The sequence below is a fragment of the Naegleria lovaniensis genome (genome assembly GCF_003324165.1).
Source record: "Naegleria lovaniensis strain ATCC 30569 chromosome Unknown tig021, whole genome shotgun sequence".
In the NCBI taxonomy this organism is placed as follows: Eukaryota; Heterolobosea; class Eutetramitea; order Acrasida; family Naegleriidae; genus Naegleria; species Naegleria lovaniensis.
Genome location: NW_025407843.1, coordinates 1 through 18,536, shown reverse-complemented (window position 1 = coordinate 18,536; position 18,536 = coordinate 1). Strand labels below are relative to the sequence as shown.

The 18,536-nt window shown below is 38.0% G+C and overlaps 8 protein-coding genes across 8 annotated transcripts; 2 read left to right on the top strand and 6 right to left on the bottom strand.

Moving 5' to 3' along the window:
• Window positions 1-671: 671 nt before the first annotated feature.
• On the bottom strand, window positions 672-4,032 carry C9374_004401 (uncharacterized protein; the record flags this gene model as incomplete). The annotated part of the gene is made up of 4 exons (XM_044694037.1): window positions 672-1,079; window positions 1,149-1,639; window positions 1,724-1,890; window positions 1,937-4,032. The coding sequence occupies 4 exons, from the start codon at window positions 4,030-4,032 to the stop codon at window positions 672-674; spliced, it is 3,162 nt and encodes a 1,053-aa protein (XP_044548743.1).
• A 1,072-nt stretch (window positions 4,033-5,104) lies between these two features.
• On the bottom strand, window positions 5,105-6,406 carry C9374_004400 (uncharacterized protein; the record flags this gene model as incomplete). The annotated part of the gene is made up of 1 exon (XM_044694036.1): window positions 5,105-6,406. One exon carries the CDS (start codon window positions 6,404-6,406, stop codon window positions 5,105-5,107), a length of 1,302 nt encoding a protein of 433 aa, XP_044548742.1.
• Window positions 6,407-6,621: 215 nt separating this feature from the next.
• C9374_004399 (uncharacterized protein) lies at window positions 6,622-9,159 on the bottom strand (the record flags this gene model as incomplete). Its single annotated transcript, XM_044694033.1, has 2 exons — window positions 6,622-8,555; window positions 8,724-9,159. 2 exons carry the CDS (start codon window positions 9,157-9,159, stop codon window positions 6,622-6,624), a joined length of 2,370 nt encoding a protein of 789 aa, XP_044548741.1.
• Window positions 9,160-9,361: 202 nt separating this feature from the next.
• Window positions 9,362-11,122, top strand: C9374_004398 (uncharacterized protein; the record flags this gene model as incomplete). The annotated part of the gene is made up of 2 exons (XM_044694032.1): window positions 9,362-10,709; window positions 10,779-11,122. The coding sequence occupies 2 exons, from the start codon at window positions 9,362-9,364 to the stop codon at window positions 11,120-11,122; spliced, it is 1,692 nt and encodes a 563-aa protein (XP_044548740.1).
• A 111-nt stretch (window positions 11,123-11,233) lies between these two features.
• C9374_004397 (uncharacterized protein) lies at window positions 11,234-14,311 on the top strand (the record flags this gene model as incomplete). The annotated part of the gene is made up of 1 exon (XM_044694031.1): window positions 11,234-14,311. The coding sequence occupies one exon, from the start codon at window positions 11,234-11,236 to the stop codon at window positions 14,309-14,311; it is 3,078 nt and encodes a 1,025-aa protein (XP_044548739.1).
• Window positions 14,312-14,394: 83 nt separating this feature from the next.
• C9374_004396 (uncharacterized protein) lies at window positions 14,395-15,665 on the bottom strand (the record flags this gene model as incomplete). The annotated part of the gene is made up of 4 exons (XM_044694030.1): window positions 14,395-14,704; window positions 14,778-14,898; window positions 14,980-14,993; window positions 15,076-15,665. 4 exons carry the CDS (start codon window positions 15,663-15,665, stop codon window positions 14,395-14,397), a joined length of 1,035 nt encoding a protein of 344 aa, XP_044548738.1.
• Window positions 15,666-15,788: 123 nt separating this feature from the next.
• C9374_004395 (uncharacterized protein) lies at window positions 15,789-17,697 on the bottom strand (the record flags this gene model as incomplete). The annotated part of the gene is made up of 2 exons (XM_044694029.1): window positions 15,789-17,116; window positions 17,190-17,697. The coding sequence occupies 2 exons, from the start codon at window positions 17,695-17,697 to the stop codon at window positions 15,789-15,791; spliced, it is 1,836 nt and encodes a 611-aa protein (XP_044548737.1).
• Window positions 17,698-17,872: 175 nt separating this feature from the next.
• On the bottom strand, window positions 17,873-18,536 carry C9374_004394 (uncharacterized protein; the record flags this gene model as incomplete). The annotated part of the gene is made up of 1 exon (XM_044694028.1): window positions 17,873-18,536. A coding segment is annotated over one exon (664 nt), but the record flags the coding sequence as incomplete, so codon positions are not given.

Below are 18,536 nucleotides of genomic sequence, written 5' to 3'. Positions count from 1 at the left end.
GTTGGGAACGCCAGCTAATAATCTCGACGAAACGTCTGCCGTGGCTTCCCGTTTGATGTTTTTCGATCCAAACATTGACGAAATCTGGATGGGCCCCTAATTCATACAATACGACATTGTGGTTCAAATACGTATTTTGGTCTACAAGAACAGCTTTGCATGAGCTAAATACCTCAACAAAGTACTTCCATATAAAGCCAAAATTTGGACTTGTTTGTGTGAAGAATTAGCGGTAATTTGAGAATCTTGTAGACAGGATATTAGGATAAAAGTTTCAACATCTGTCATCCAAAATGAAAGTAGAATTGAGCTGAAACTTACGTCAAACTATGCATGTCAGCTAACTGTAGATGTAAATATTTTGTGTACAATAATGTTTCTCATCATGACTGTTCAAATTCTGTCAACAATTAAATGACAAATCATCATACTAATTGATCGCCCTTGTCATTGCTTTACAAGACCTCAACCACAGGCAAATGGACATTATACAATGATGCTCTTTTTTAAATGCAAGTCTCCATTGTTCATAAATTGAGTCATGTCTAAAAAGATCGCATGTTGAAAATGGAATTAAATGGCGTCGGTTGAGTTTGAAAAGTGCTTCACATTGCAAATTCTACAGAATGCACACTTCAATGTTTGGGTGTTCCATTCAGAGCTTAAAACATTCAAACCAAAGACAAACTCTCAATAATTTGAATAAAATCAGGTCTCAATTCAGGATTACAACTCCAACACTTCTTCATCAAATCGATATACATCCTTGTCTTTTTCACAAGTGAATCGAGAGGTACATTTGGATTTTGTGGAGCTACAAATTCATGAATCCACATTTCCATTTCCACTTCATTGGAAAATGGAATCATTGGTCGATATCCTTTCACGACTTGAAGTAAAATTCGAGGTCCAGAATCATTCACGACTTCATGATATGAATTTTCCAAATGGAATTGTTGAAACTTTTTCAAATGTTGACTCACATATGGAGTTTCTTCAAAAAATAATTCCCACATAATGATTGCAAAACTGTAAATGTCCACTTTGTGATTATACTTGATATTTCCTTCAATCATTTCCTGTTGTCAATATTCGTCAAATTTACAGATGCGATTTGTAAAATAGTGTGAAAATGGAATTTCACTTACATTGGCCATGTAAAAAAATGTTCCAATATTTGTCGTTGCTGTATTGGAACAGCCCATGACAGTTGACAATCCAAAATCACAAACCTTACTCATCAAATGATGATCCATTCCACATAACAAAATATTTGCTGGTTTCAAATCTCTGTGAAGAATTGGATTTGGTTTCAATGAATGCATATAAGCCATTCCTTTGGCAACCCCTAATAAAATTTCCAACTTTTGTGAAAACGTCAACACTTGATTACCAAGTTTACAATTATAAATTAGACGATCCAAACTTCCCATAGGTAAATATTCCACAACCATACACTTGGTAGAGTCTGAAATGCTAATTCCATAAAAATTGACAATATTTGGATGACGAAGCGTGCTCAACAATGCTGCTTCCTTCTGAAATTCGGCCGATTCCTCAGAAGTCACATCTGATTTGAGAGCTTTTACTGCAACTTCAGTGCCGTTCCAATTGGCTCGAAACACACTTCCATTAGCTCCTGGTTGTTTGAATAATAGAAACAGCAAGTTTTTATGTAAACATCATTTCAATATATATTTCTAAATTTGTGAAATGAACATACCTTCACCAATTTTCTTAATAATTTTCAAATCTTCGACTGGAATCAAATATTTGGTTTCTTCGTCCGATCGTCGTTCAAGAAAATCATTCTTTAACAGAGAGGTCGAGTAACTTGCTTCAAAATAGGTTTTCATTCCTATAAAATTAGTCTCTAATTGTTTTTCAGCACTTTGTAGAAAAGACATGTAAAGTAATGTTGACTGTTAACACATACCGTTGCTTTCTTTCCAATGTTTTCAATTTTTGAATGACCTTGTGACATGTGTAAGCCAAGGTCAATATTCCTGCTAAAAGTAACCCGAAAATAATTAATGTGACAACGGCCACGACAGGAATAATGACATGCAATGGAATATCTTCAACACAAATATATCCGTCTATGGAATATCTGTTTTCAAGATGAAAATTAGGCGGGCATGGCAAAATCTTGATTCGAAAAGGTATTTCATTGCGTGAATCAATCTGAAGATGTGCTAAAACTGTCACACTTGGTAAAGTGTCACTTGGAAGCTTCACTGAAATACTTTCGATTTTGCTTGTGTTCCTTGATGAGGTTAGGTACTCAATTTTTGTCATGCTTTCATCATACCGAATCGAAAGAGGAGTACGCAGGAATTTCACACGAGTTCCATCAAAATTTTGAATATTACTCAACGAGAGTGACATTATTCTCTCTCCAGGATAAACAGACATGACAGGAATAGTCGATCCATCACTCAATACTTTCTTTCCATCATTAAATTCAACTGTACTCGAGAAGGACAAGTTATACAGAGGATATCCATACGAGTTTCCATAACCGAGAGCCATATTATTTAAGAAAGAAGAGTCTCTTTCCCAATTTTCCAAGAATTTTAAGGAATAGAGACAACCTCCACTATACCTTGCAATATTTGAGGTACAAGAAAAGTGATGAGCATCTACATGAGAGTGTTCTGTTCCCATGTAAAGAGCTCCACCATGAATATGGGCTGTATTTTCTTGAAATGAGGTATAACCAAAGCTATAATTTGGCACAATTAAATCATTTTCTGGTTTCAATAAATAGATAGCTCCACCATTCGTTGCCGTATTATTTGAAAACTCTGATGTGTAGAGCATTAAATGTTGTGCTTGGATAAATAACGCTCCACCATTGCTTGTTGCAGAGTTGAAAGTAAATTGACAGCGTCTAAAAACAACTAGATTTGCAAAAGCTACTGACAATGCACCTCCATTGTTCACAGATGTATTGTTGGTAAATGTGGAATCGGAAATTAATAATTTTGCGTTCGAAGAAATGTCTTGAAAATCAATAAAAATTCCTCCCGTGTGTGAAAATATTGAATGTTCAATAATCACAGCTGAAATACTGTTCACTGAAACTGATCTCGCCTCTGATCTTGAAAATGTGCACTTCTCAATGCGTAGACTTTGTCCTCCGACGACTCTAACCATATTTTCCTTCTTTGAAATGTTTTCAAACTTGGATGAAGAAATGATCAATGAGAAAACTCCTCCTGACATTAAAAACGAATGTTCAGTAAAGGTGCATCCATGAATTTCCACAACATTTGAAGAGGCAATTTTGGAAAAGCTTGACACAAACTTGGAGTTGTTAAGTGTGACCTGTGAATATAATATTGTAAAATTTGAATGAATAATAGTGGTATTCGTGATGGAAAAGTGAGCACTGATGGGTTGATATTCTGAATCAGAAATCCAACTCGAGTCAAACATGACATTTTCTAATATTGAATCTGTAACTGTCCAATCTTGTATCTCCAAACTCGAAGAATGTTTAAATTGACTATTGATGATTTTTGAACGAATGATTGTCTTTTGAGAACGAAAACTCCATTGATTGTTTTGAATCACACTATCCACGACTGTGACTCTTGTATCTCTAATGGCCACATTTCTTAACAGACATTCATAACAAATAAAGTGTGCATTCAACAACAACGACATGTCAACATTCAACTCCAAATTTCGAACGATAAATTCTGAAGGATATTTCTTTTCACTCAGATCCATCCAAAAAGATGCCTTACTATTGGAACAATCCACAATTGCATCATTTCCTTCCACAACAATAGTTTCAAATCGTCCAGATGGAAATGCCACCATACAATCAGCGTCACTCGAATAAATTCCTTTAGCAACATGAATATAAAGTGTGCTGACGTTCATTTCCGAGTAGAGATTTGAAATGATATTTGAAAAATGTTGACATGGATTTTGAGGAGTGTCTCCACATTGGATGGATGCATTGCTCCGAGCGTCAATATAAAAGAAGAGAAAATTGGTAGAGTTGATCGACGAGTCCATGATGAGTGAATGGATGGGAGGAGGAGGGAGGGATTGGCCGTTCACAAATAAAGTCGTGTGATGGTGGTTTCGGAGTAGATGATTGAAATAGAGTTGGGCCGTGTTGTGAAAAGTGATCAAGTCAATGAGGCACCCAAGCAACAAGAAACTGACAACTGTCACGGATTGTAGCATTTTTAATTGTACTTGTTACCAACAAGAAGACAGAAATGTTACACTGAGAAATGAGAAGAACTTGTTGCAGAGCTGAAAGAGGTCAATTCTTGTAAAAATGTCCAAAAGAAATAACTATTGATTTGGATCTAAACACTACAGAAAATACATTGATTTAAATGATGACGATGATCATCATCGGAAATTGAATTCTCATCATGAAAAAACAAAAACGGACACAAACTGTAATAACGTATTGCAGATCATGAACCCGTGAGGATAAATCTGATAGATACAAATAATCGTGATGATGAACCTTACTGAAATACTGAAATATTTGAACGGACAGACAACAATTAGGAAAGAAGAAATGGCTTGAACATGGAGAATTAAAATATGATAAATTCTTTCCGATCGAGTTTTTGAATGATGAAACGTTTGTTTTAAATCAAGTCAAAAAGTACAAGGACTATAATTAGGGTTAAAATAATTCATCCATGAACCTTTCTGCAAAAATAAAAATTTTGGACTTGCCGGGTATCGATCCCGGTACCCCTTCCATGCTAAGGAAATATTCTACCATGTGAACTACAAGCCCTGTCGTTAAATATTTATGTTGTTTAAACAAAGATGTACTGATAATCTGTCAAATCCTTAAGAAACCATAACAACAATAAACATTTTCATCAAACCATTGTGAATCACCTTTTTGCTATCAACACGGACTAGAGAATGGACCTACATGAAACCGTAGAATTGGTTAAAAAATAATTTATCAAGTTACTTAGATTTGCTTAGAGGTTTCAAGTATGTGAGCTTGTTTAACATCCAGTCTTATTTCACTGACTGCATCTCCATACCAATTTGCTCTCTGCTCTGCATGTTTTGTTGGCCTTTCTTCAACGCTCTATTTTAGACACTACCTTTTCTCAGAATTTTCACTGCTGCTCGATTGTTGAGATTGTTGACTTTTCGTATCAGATCGGTAATAATTGTCCAAATTCTTCTCAATGTTGTGTAAGGGTGACATGTATTGTTGAAGGGTTGGAATGTACTCCTCTTGAATGGTTTTAATGAGCTGAGAGTTTTCACTCTGTATCTGCTCATTCATTTGATTGATTAATTGTTTGTGATGGTTCATTTGTCGTAGAAGCTCTCGCTTAGTCTCTAGATACCTTTTTAAGCTCGCAAGACAATTCTTTTTTCGTAACGTGTTCTCCTCTTGCTTCATATCGGGCGTCACGACCACATATTTCGACTCATTTTCACTGGGATTCCTCTTAAAATACACCCAATGGTCATTAATTTTTACAGTTCGATCGAGAGCATTCAATTTTTGCTTGAGCCCATAATTCGACATAAGATCGTTCAAATCCTCAATAAAACGAGTAGGTTCCGTTCGTTGCATCTTACTAAAACAATCTGACAGAATGGGTTCATATTGTTTTAGGAAAGATTTTGGGAAAGCTGAAAGAGCTGTTTCAAATGGAGTTGTGTTACTGTTGTGACTGATACCCAACCTCATGACATTTTCAAACATTGTCGTGGTAAATGCATTAAGAAAATGCACTCGTTCCAAATCAATGTCATCTTCCAAATATTTGGAGGAGGACCTTAGAGCTGTTTCAGCAAAATTTTGTTCAAACGAAGTGTTTTGAATGGAATGTGCATTGGTAGTTGCAAGAGATTGTCCTGCTGTGGAAGTAGCTGCTGTTACGGAGGAAGGAGAGTGTTCACTAGTGGTGGTGTTGGCGGCGGTTGAGGAAGAGATTGGTTGAGGAAGGATGGTGTTGGTGGTTAATACTTTTTCTTCGGCCATCATCATCATGAATGGTTCTACATCATGATTCATATTCGGAGAAGAGGTTTCTTCCACCCCTTCCATTGATTGTTGTTGTTGTTCATTAAAATGTGTGATCGCTTGGTTTTCATCTTGATGATGAGAAGATGCTGAATCAACCATATGGATCATGGGATCATCTTCCTCCTCATCCAACATGGGTGTTGTTGCCGATTGGTACTCACGATGGTCCGATGCTGTTGTTGTTGCTGTTGTTATTATTGGATGAGCATTAGAGGCTTCTGATGATGCAGCCGTGGACGATGGCTCAAATTCATTGGCTGCAAATGCATGAACATGTTGTGCTTCGGATGATGGAAAAAATTCATCTTCTGGATTTTCACCAAAATCGAGAGAACGTTCGTCTTCTTCGGTCATCATGTATTTTTTTTTCTTTTTGAAAAAATTTAACGGTTTTTTTTAAATTAGGCGGTATGGGAATTATTTGTGTGAAACATGCACATAAAGACAAGCTAGTGTCGTCCAACAACATTGAAAATACAATCAATCAGTAAACTCACATTTCATAAACTTAGTGTTTTATATTTTAAATTATTTGTAAAATGTAGAAAACTATCGTTCATTGAATGGTTGCCTTATTCATCTGCTTCCTCTTCATCGACATCTTCTTCGTCATTGTCACCGCCTTGTGCATTGGAACCGGCTTCTCCTTCATTAACGCCCTTCTTCTTCTTTCGCTTTCTAATTCTCTTCTTCTTCTTCTTTTCAGCCATTTCGTAATTGGGTGGAGGTGGAGAGTTTTTACCTTGTGGTTGATTTGCCTCTGATTTTCCAGCAAATATATTCGCCACAACTGTTTTGACTGGAGCTCCTCCTGAAGAAGGTTTCGATGCATTCAAAGATGATGACGGATTGAAATTACTTCCTGGAGGTGGTCCATGAGCAACATCAGCAGTTTTTCCTCGAAGGTGTGGAGGAACATAGGCAGAAACTTTAGCTGTAGTGTTGGGAGATTGTGAATGGAATTGTTGAGAGGAATTCTTGTTGGCTGAAGCTGAAGAGGTTCCATTGACGACACCTTGATTGAGGACACGAGGTGAAGGAGGACGATTCTTGTGTCTGCTTGCTAATACAGGACGAAAGATGGCATGATAGAGGAAATCATCTTGAGGCAACGTGAGTTGATACATTAATTGGCCATTGTACTTGTAAATTTGGAACTTGTTGGCAACACGTAACTTGGGGTAATGAGTTCCAACAATGAAGAGTCGAGAGTCTGGAGACCAGTGTGCAAAGGTTGGTTCTGCAGCTTGATTAATTCCCATCAAACGTTTTCTCTCTCTGTCAAAGAAGAGAAGTGTACCAGTGAAGCCTCCAAATCCAGCCAGCACGAGAAATCTTCCATGAGGTGCATAGAAAATTTTGTTCACTTTCCAGTTGGTAGTGTTTTCTGGTTGTTGTAAGAATTCAAAAATTGGTTGAGATTGAGCATCAAACAAGGTTGCTCTCATATTTGGGCCAGAATAGCCATAGACAGCAACAAATTCGTTTCCTCTTGGAGACCATTGCAAATCGTGAACTGGTCCTTCTTCCTCCAATTGAATATCCTTAGAAAGATTACCATTGGATCTCACATAGTATAGCTTGTTTTCACCATAATAACTCTTATCACTTTGGTCGGTGTTTGTTGCTGTATACACGAGTAAGGCGGTACCAATCTTATTCCAACGCATTTCCACAGAGTCAACATCGTGTGAAAAATGTTTGGTTGCTGCTGGACGTTTGACATTGGACAATTTGTACAGTCTCACACTATTTTGCTCAGTTGATTTGTTAGTGTTGTGTGTATAAATTGCAAATGTACTCTTTGGAGAAAGTGCAAATGCGTGCACTTTTCTTTGAATGACAATATCGTTACGAAGTTGGAACGATATTTGTTTTTGTCCTGTTTGCTCATTCAATGTTTCCTCAACATTGTAAAAAGTGACAGTTTCTTGAGAAGGATTGAAATAAGCCATGAGAGTTTCATCTTCATTCCATTGAATCACTGGCCATAATCCGCTCTCAGTAGGCTTGTGTGAAAATTTCATAAGTAAATGCTCGCTCTCATTCAATTCGATTGGAGTGGAAGACAAATTCAAGGATAGTCCACCCTGTGTGCTTGCTGATGGTTTTAATTTCCACACTCTCAAATTGTAATTCAAAATATTGTCATCTTGTCCTGTTGCTTCCCCGTTCCACTTTCCCAAAGTTATTAAATAGCTATTTCGAGGAGAGAAATGAACTTTTGTGATGGCAATTTCTTTTTGCTGAACAAGAATGTATCTATTGACGCCTGAGAATGAGTCCATGACAAAGAGTCTGGAAACTTTGTTAGGTGAGAATGGATCAATCTTATCAAGGTAAGCCAAATAGGTTCCGTCATCAGAGTACATCAAGAGGTCAGAAGGTTGAGTGCTCAACTGTGGAACCTCCTCGGAGGGAATTAGTTCAATCTTATCAGTAGTTGTATTCGATTGATCCTGATAACGAATTGAATAATTACGAATACCACCCGACTTGGAGTTTACTAATATATTCATCAATGCCATGTTGACAGTCGTATGGTTGATGGTTCGGATTGTTCATATGAATCCAAACGTGTTTTAGGGTTGTCATCATTACATCATTCAAGAATCATCATATAAAATCAAGACAATTAAACTTTGCACATAAGAAAACAATTTTGAATACATACCGACAAGTTGAATGGAAGGCTCATCCATCACTACACCACTCTCCATTTGTCTGTACCCTTCGGCATCTTCATCCATTGACTGCTGTGTATTGGGTGAATTGACCACATTGGTTGCAAGTGTTGGATTGGATTTCTTTGGTTCTGCTGATGATGGCTGGCTAGGAGAAGCTGTTGTTGTAGTAGTATTAGCACTACTACCTTGCCATGCGCTTGGATTGTTGCTCGTAGTACTCTTAGCACCTTTGTTTGCAGTAATAGCAACAGAAGAAGGAGGATTCTTCTTTTGTCCGGAAAGAGAAGACTGATCATTCTTTCCAGCTTGCTGCTGATTTCCACTTGCTCTGTGTTGCTGTCTTTGACCACCACCCGACGATGATGGAGCATGATTTGTGCTGCCACTCGGAGACGAAGATATCGGCTGCTTATTGTTGCTCATTTTTTTTTGAAGCAATTTTCTATTCAATGAATCTTTGAGATGACGAAGATCCTTCTGGTACCATAGAAATCCATGAAAGTAAGGTGAGAGAATATACGAAGGGATATCACTGCATTGGCAACCTACTGTTGTTCAGTTCCCGAAACGCAATGACAAAAGACATGGCGCCAAAATTTAGAGTAACGTACAGCTTTAAAAAAAAATGCAAAAAACAACTAGGATCAATTCGTTAGGGAGAAAATCAGTCGTCGAACATAAACCACCGACAATGTCATCAAGCAATGCTCGGAGAACTAGTACCATGAATGAAAAAGTCTCTCCATATGCTAGTCAACAAAAACAGCAATCCAATCAAGCTCCAAAGTACAATAGAGGACAATCTACTCCGGTGCTGTCATCATCATCACAAAGTCTTAGAAATCAAAATGAACATTATTCACGATCATCTACTCCACAACAACACAAACTACCGAGTAATCAAGAATCCTTCTCCCGAAATGATCATGAAATTTCAGATGAAAAGGGTTTGAACGGAGAAAAATCCATAACAATTACCTTGTTGACAAGTTTTTTATCAGAGGGAGAAAAATGTTTGAAAAATCGAAATTGGGAGAGAGGAATTATATCATTCACAAAAGCGTTGGAGTATGATCCTTCAAACAAGTATGCATTTGTGTGTCGTTCAAAATGTCACATGAATTTGGGAGCGTTTGACAAGGGAATTGAAGATGCAGAACAAGCATTAGAAATAGACCCAACCTATCATCGAGCATATTTGGCCAAAGCTGAGTGTTTATATGCGTCAGGAAAGTTTGAATATGCCCTAGTTTACTATTATAAAGGATATGATTTGCGAAAAGATATTGAGGATTTTAAGAAGGGAATTCGGAAAGCAAAAATTGCAATCAACGAATCCATTGAACAAGACGAAATTGACAGAAACATCAAAAACATGAAACAACCATTATACTGCCGAGTGAGCACCGCTCGAACAATGCTCTCTACTGGTCGACCTTCGTCAGCAAAGTCTACAAGGTCTGTCACAAGCACAACCACATACAAATCTAATATGCACTCTGTGACCATTCCCTCCTCGAGAAGAGTAGTGTCGCCAAGAGAGGTCTTTCAAGGAGGCAAGACAAGTGTCTCACCTCCCCCAAGCTCGATATTGTCAAGGCCTTCCTCTGCAAGGCATGTCTCATCTCAATCGAATACTTCTCGAGGAGGAACAGGTCCCTTTGGTAGACCTCAGTCTGCAGGACCCACACGAAATGGATCACAACCCTTCTCCAATTCTCAACCATCTAGTAACTCCTCAAAACGACCCATTTCTGCATCCAACTCCATGCAATCCAAAGACGTCAATCAAGCCAACACTAATTCTATTTTAAACACAAGTGGAAACGTTTCAGCACGCTCGACGTATTCCTTCTCTCGACCACCTTCTTCCCAAAGACCAAAGAGTGCTACCACCACAAGAAAAGAAAAGTATTTACTTGGAGAATTTACCAAAGACGAAGAGTACCTGAGCGCATTGCTCACCGATAAGAGTAAGTAGTAGTTAATAATATTATCAGCTATATATTATTTCTCACCGAATGAAATGTATGTTTAAATAGCTTTGAGAAAATCCATGTCAGGAGATCCTTCTAAAAAACCACTCTCAGACATTACCAACATTGTACAAGATACCTTAGAATTTTTAGACAAGAGAAAAGAATTTTGGAGACACTCTATAACAACGGGATCCACCACGTCAGCCATTCACGTCACACCCACTACTCCAACTCCCGTACATGCAAGCTCGTTTAATCCTTTCAGAAAAGACTTTTTCCACAACACTTCGACGGCATCTTCATGTGCGCGACCGAAATCAGCAAATGCAGTCATGTCATTCAAAGGAAGTTCTAGTCACAACTCGGCCCTGCTTTCCACTGCTAACAAGTACTCGTTATTCGTGTAATGGATATGCAGGTACTCATCTCATAAACACCCTCAAAAGAATTGAAGAAACCAAAATCTTTTCTTTCCCGCCAAAAACCGTTAACGTTTGAATTTTAAAAAAATAAAGAAAATGATGAAAACACCAAGCAAGGCCAAGATTCTCTCTTCACCCACTCACCATCAAACAGCCCTATCAGAAGGCGTGAAAAGTCCACAACCACAACAACCTAGATTTCTCTCTCCCACAGCTTCCTCCTCTGCCAGACGAAAGGAAATACTCTCGGCACGAGGTCAACAACAACAACAGAATCATCATCAGCCAACAACCACAACCACAACAACAACGAACAGTACTCCTCATAATCCACTTGTAACCCCACCACGACATGCTCACAGTAAATTACCTTCCTTCTCCTCCTCCTCATCCTCTACTCATTCCGTTCCTTCCAAACGAGGAACCCTTCTCTATGATCCGCTACTTTTCTCTGCTCCTTCCACAGCAGCCTCTACTAAATCCTCATCTGGTCGTGTTCCTAGCCAAGCAATAGCAACAACAACAACACCCAATAGAAACAATTATCATTACTATCCTAATGGACAGAAATTGAATCATGATGATGATGAAAATTCATTAACCGTTCCTACACTCCATTCACCCCGAAGCAAAGGAATTCTCAAATCTCCACCTCCTCCTCCCATTCAACTCATTCCAGAAGTATATAGAGATGCCTGTACCAATCTTCATACATTGGGAATTTGTAGTCCCTCTGCAAGTCGATTCTTCTCGCCTTATTCGTCCTTCGCAAGTGTCATTACTGGTTCATCCTCTCATCCACAACAACAACAACAACCCTTCTACAAGAAACAAGGTAAATTTGGCACGCTCATTCTACAAACTTCTCTTTCCAAACTCACCAAAGGCATCTTGTTAGATAAGGAAGAATATTTAACCATTGGATGTTATCGGGAGTGTAACATTCGAGTGAATCATCGATGCTTTCTCAAATTAGATCCCGACTATGATGAACAGGGAAATCCATGCATGTTTTTATGTGTCTATGAAGGTGCCAATCTCATCAAATTGAATGGAGAAGTATTGGAAGGATTATGGGACGATGAGGACATGGATGGAATTTTACTCAAACACGACGATGAAATTCGAATTGTGGACAAGTTGTTGTACTATGAAAATTATGAACAGTATGAACGAGAACGTCGTCTCTCGTTGTTGAATGATGTGGTTGCCACGTTACCGCTGTTCAATAAGGAAAATGTCATTCCTGAACTGCCAACCACTCCCAATAAGAACAATCAAAAAGCAATGAACACTGCATCTTGTGGTTTGAAAGGTCAACAACAACAACAACCATCAACATCCTCCCAAATGGCACCACCTGTTGTTATTGTTGCTGATCAGGAAATGAAGAGTCCTCCAATCAACAAGGGTTTTTCATCATATGTTGACACACCCAAGAGAAAAGATTCCATTCAGAAAAAATCCATTTCCACACAAAGAAAATCCACAACACCTTATTCATTCCATGTCGATGCTGTTCATGTTGGAAGTGTTACGGTGGCTACCAATTCTTCTCTTCTTTTTGACTGTGGTCCAGCAACTGAGAATAGTAACAACAAGCCCTCATTGGATCATCAAGGATTGAACAATCATGGAATGACTTCTTCATTGTGTAATAGTGCCAGAAAGTCCGTATCATTTGGTGAGACCATCGATATTCAATATTACAAGCCAAGTCATGAGCCAAAGAGAGTATCTGCGGCCAATCGACTTGTCATTGATGAAGATCTTGTCACGACATCATCCTCCCAAACCACTGATGATTCTACCATTTCATTTGGATGTGACAATGACACTACTTCTCATGCCGATGATTTGACTTTGACTCAAAATAATATTACTAGCCTCAGTAATATTTGTCAAATCATTCACATTCAGGGAGATCAACAATGCACAGTACAACCAGTTCTAGAATCTGCAAAACCACCCACAACTACACCTTTCCCAGTTCTTGATGTAGATGTCGATTTACTTTTGCAAGAGTTTGCCATTCCCAAACCACCACATACAGTTTATCAAGATGATGTAAAGAACGATGAAGATAACATGAATGAAATGGAACACTCACAATCGGTACAAGATCATGTCGTCATGGAAAAGGAGATTCAATCTGAAAACTTTAATCTTGAACGACATGACGACAATGCCTTACACAATGATGACATGATGGAACAAGATGTAGATCCGATAATTCCCCAAACAACAGAATCACAATCTGTATTATTTGAGGATGAAGATTCACTGGACGCTATTCCTACACCTCACAGCGGATCTTCGAGAGGATCTTCCCAACGAAAACGTTCCACACCTGTCACAGAAGAATCTGAGTCTGATGGGTCACTGTCATCTGCCAGTTCAACAAGATCCTTCTTTGGAGAAGATGATGAATCTTTCCTTAATATGAATTTTTATGCTCCTCCACGAATGAATGTCACTTCATCATTATTTGAAAGAACAAGTGAAGAAGTGTTAGAACATGTTGATGAACGCATTGAATTAACACATGACGATCACTTGGATTCTTCAATGATTGAAAATGAAAAGACTCTTAATGGTAGTGCACAAGAATCTGTAGTGGAACAACAACAACTGAACACTATTTGTAACACTCCGCCAAGACAACAAACAGCCAAGAGAGGTAGAGACGACGAAGATTCGAATTCCAATTCACCATCCATGAGAACTCCTTCATGTTCTGCTGAAAAGGACACTAAGAAGACGAAAGAATGTGTTTCTGACATGGAAGCTGAGCCGCTTCTTGCTAGCTCTGTGAATAGAACACTTGAATTTGAGTTACCAAATACATTTGAATCTTGTGTATTGGACGAGACTGTACAAACTACAACTTCACCATTGAAATCAATTGAAGTGTCACACAGTCCTCAGGAAGATGTTTCGAATCAAACACAGGAAGAAATAGTAACTCCAACCACTGAAGAGTCTAATGCTCTTCAAGATGAAGTTGTGGATGTTGTATTGAAGAAGAAATCAATTAGAAGAAGAAGAGCAAAGAAAGAGTCCTCTAGTAGTGTTGAGGATGAAGAACAAACAAAACCCTCAAATAACATCTCAACTTCACCAGAGGCTTCAGTCACACAAGTCCCAAGACGAAACAGAAAATTAAAGAAGTAAATAATCGTTTCTTTAATATGAGATGAAGTTAGTAGTGATTGTGTTTCAAACGAATGCCGTTCAATTTATTGTTGAAGGCTCTTTTAAATTTGTTCCAACACTTTTTGTAATGTGTCAGAAACCTCCTTACTGATTAAGGTGTTAATGAAAAAAAAACCCTTAATTTGTTTGTTGGAATCCAACGATTGATACTTTTCTTTCATGAATGACTTAATTTCCTCTATAGAATAATTGTCACCCTTATATTCTGGAAATGTAGAATTGAATGACACCTTTCGCTTCTTCAAAACTTCCTCTAATAGATCCGTCTTTGTAAACACCACAAAGATTGGACAATTATTGACATACTCTAAACTCAACAATTCTTGAAAGCAATCAATCGTTTCCTTCGATCTTGTATCATTGTGATCGGTAAGTATAATAATATTTTTTAACACAAAGTTAAATATTTGACACTTCAACACACCTATTCAACTCATGATCTTCATAACACATTTGGAATGCTTCTCTCATTGAAACCATAAATAAAATTGCATCGGTGCGCTGCGAGAGTGCCTTTGCCCACTTTTTTCTTTCATTTCGTTGACCTGTGGTTCATTAATGAAACAATTTCGTAGTCAAAATGTATTTAAATGTTCAAATAATATTTTGTTAAAATACAAACAAACCTCCAGTATCAGTTCTGTCATGATAATGTCATTCATGTTTCCACACCAACAATTATTATTAAAAACAATCATGTCACCAATGATTTTCACACTTACATGGTAATTTTGTAATTTTCAAATTCCACTTCCTCTCCTTTAATGACACCCACTGTTTTGAGTTGCATTCTTTTAAAATCTTCAAACGTTGGTTGATACTCTTTACATGCAATTCTAGTGTAATGTTTAAAGAAATACTTGTAATCTCCAGTTAAATGCAGTTGTGGATACAATTCACAAGATTCAATAACCTCTCGAACGTGGTGATGATCAACGAGTTTTTGGAATATTGGTCCTTGATTGACAAGTTTCTCTCGATGGGAATGGTCAAATCGAGAATCGACATATTGATCGACCAAGGATGCCAATTCCGAGGCCAATTTCTTCAATTCCGAGTTCAATACCACTGATGGATGTTCTGTAATTGTTTTTAAATTATTGAATATCGAGTATTGTATGGTCTCTGCATATTTATGTCTTTCTTTTGTATTTAATTCTTGATTTTTCAAATGATAGATTTGGCGTTGAAATGTGGTTTTTCCTCCTTCTCCCGTACCGAGAAGAATCAATGATTTGGTTCCTTTCCAACCCGATGGAATGACTCCTGTGATGAATTGAAAGTTAAGAAGTGGTGAGCTGCTTTTTTTCATTCTTGATTTGTCCGTGGCAAGTGACAGGTCACCAGATTGACCCGCCCTTTGTGACTTGAGCGTACTACAACAAAGAGTCTCTAATTGAAGTTGTCAATCATCTTGTTGAGAGTTCTGCCAAATCTACTCAGTTCTCTTCTTACACAATGCGAACACTTGGGAATAGCTTTTCGAAAAAACCTTCTCGACAGACCAATTCAAATCGCTCAAACTTGTGACTTGAACAAACTTCAGTGAGTCTTCAGTGTTACCAGGGAATCTTCCAGAACAAAATGCAGTTCCTAAAGCACTTATGAGGATGGTAAAATCAGGTCCACAAACAATCTGTTGTATTCCTTCTACTTTCAATTGGTGAGGTAAATGAGGAGTGACATCCACCAGTCGACACTGAGACGTTCTGGAACCAATACCTAGTTGACCATTAAAGTTGAGCCCTGCTGCAAAAACTCTTTGATCTCTTGCCAAACAAAAGATGTGACTCTTTCCACAAGAAATGTCAATAAATTTGATGGTTTGTCCTTCTGCTTTCTGTTGATGTGAGGGGAAGTATTTTTGCCAATGCGCCGAACTCGAAGCTCTACTGACCGGAGTGGTTCGTACCGTGGATTGTGGTTTTTCATGACAGTAAGGTAGAAATTTAGGAATGGGTGGCTGAACCATCTTTACATCAAGCGTCATGTCAACACTCACGTCCAGTGTATTGGGATCGCAAGAGCCTGATGCAAGGTTAATTTGTGTGACAATGGAGGATTCTGTTCTTGGAGATGGTGCAAGAAACTGACTTTCAGTGGGCTCGAAATTGTTGGCGACAAACGTTCCATTACAAATGACTCCAGTCAATCCGTTTCCACAAAGCCATAATTGACCTTGTTTGGTTAAGAATGCAGAGTAATCAGCGCCACAACAAATTTTGTCCATCTCAACGAAGGTTTTCTTTGTTCTTAATCGACGATATTCCTCAGTTTCTTGTTGTACTGGCCTCATGACTTGCACCAATCTGGGCGAGCAAACGTACGTTAATTGAGCTTTTTCATGGATTTGTAAATCATGGTTTCTATCTAGAAAGCTCAATATTCCAAGTTGGCCAGAGCTGCCAGATCCAAATCCATAAACAAGGCCTGTACTGGTTAAGCAAAGAGTATGATTGTCACCGCAAGAGGCTGAAATCACTTTGATATCTCTGGTGATAAAATCGTCAATAACTCTCGGCATATTCTCATTCTTAACAGAGCCATGTCCAAGTTGACCATATTTTCCACAACCAAATGTATGAACGTTTCCTTCGTTAGTGACAATGACAGAATGATTTTTTCCGACTGCAATATCTATAGCATTATCCATCAACAAGATGGGTTTTCTTATAAATGGATGATTGTTTGTTTGTTGTGGCTCATAACCATTTCCAAGTTTACCAAATTCTGAATCACCCATACTGTAAACAACTCCATCCTCTTTGAAAATTGAATATAAAATTATTAATATTATTAAAAGTTATGTTGCTGGGTACTCTCTTTCAAAACTTACTTGTAAGCAGTAAACAATGATTGTGACTTGATTCAATTTTAAGGATATTTTGTGGAGACAATAGTTCAGAACAGCATGATGACATATTTACAGGAGCTAGTGGAAATGATATTTGATATTCAGGATCATATAATTTTCGTTGGGGCACTTGTTTTTCAGACCATGGTAATTTGTAAACATCCAATTGCCATTTTCCTCGAGAGGGTTTGTTGCTCATTTCGGAACTCGGCAAGTCCAAAGACACCATTCTGATCTTGCGAGCCACTTCCGCTGCTTTGAAATCATTCTCCTCTTCCTTGAGTAAGGAATAGGTAAATCCTCGCTTACAATCTCCGTGAGTTTGTACTTTTTCAAATATCAACAATTCCAAAGGATCCTCGGATTGTTTCTTTTCATCTGTAACTTCTCCCACAAGAGTGGTAGATGATGATTCAACGATCCGAGAATCTGAGAAGTGTTCCTCCTCTTCCTCTTTCAAAACCACAACTTGTGCCGTTAACGACGACATGTGAGTCCAAAATTTTTTTCAACTATTTCATTATTGTAAATTTTTGGCGCAATTTCATTCCATCAAATGATTTAATCATCAACAACAAAAAATCAATCGTCATGAGTGGTCCACTTGTATTCATAATGGTACACCTTTTTGGATCATTGCATAAATAAATGAATAAATTAATTCATCATGGATTTCTCTTCCAAATTTCTTCCTCTGGTCTTTCAATATCTGTCACAAATCCAGCATTTCTTCGATTCAATCCCGAACACTTTTTAAAGGCAGGTCCACATTGAATTTCATCACATTGATAACATGGATTCAATTGGACTGTTTTTCCGATTTGTTGTTGTTCCGAATTCTCTTCCAAGTTGTTCTTCTTCACATTCTCGTGCGATTGAAATCCATAGAATGACGACACCACATTCTTCCATAACACTTGCTGGACAAAATACTTGACACAAATCGGAGCACATTGTGCAGTCGTGCATTGAATATTCGAAATCCAACACTCGACACATGAATCTGTTAAATTCGTTAAATGTTTCATACAGAGTCGAGATGAAGTTTCTCCTAAAAGTAAATACGAAGCGGCACATAATGTTGCCGTTCGAGTCAAGGTCAATCGTGTGGATTTGTAAATTTCGTAATCGTGTGGATTGGAACAAATTCCGCAAGGTCCTTTGTGCATGATGGAGTTGAGAGAGAATGAGGATTCGAGAGCACCTGGTGCTTGTTCTTCTTCGGTAGTGAGACTCGTGTTATAATACTTTCCATCCATGCCACAGAAACCTTCTTCCTTGTACGGAACAATTCGGGAACGAGGGGAAAAGCTTTCTAATCTTACCACG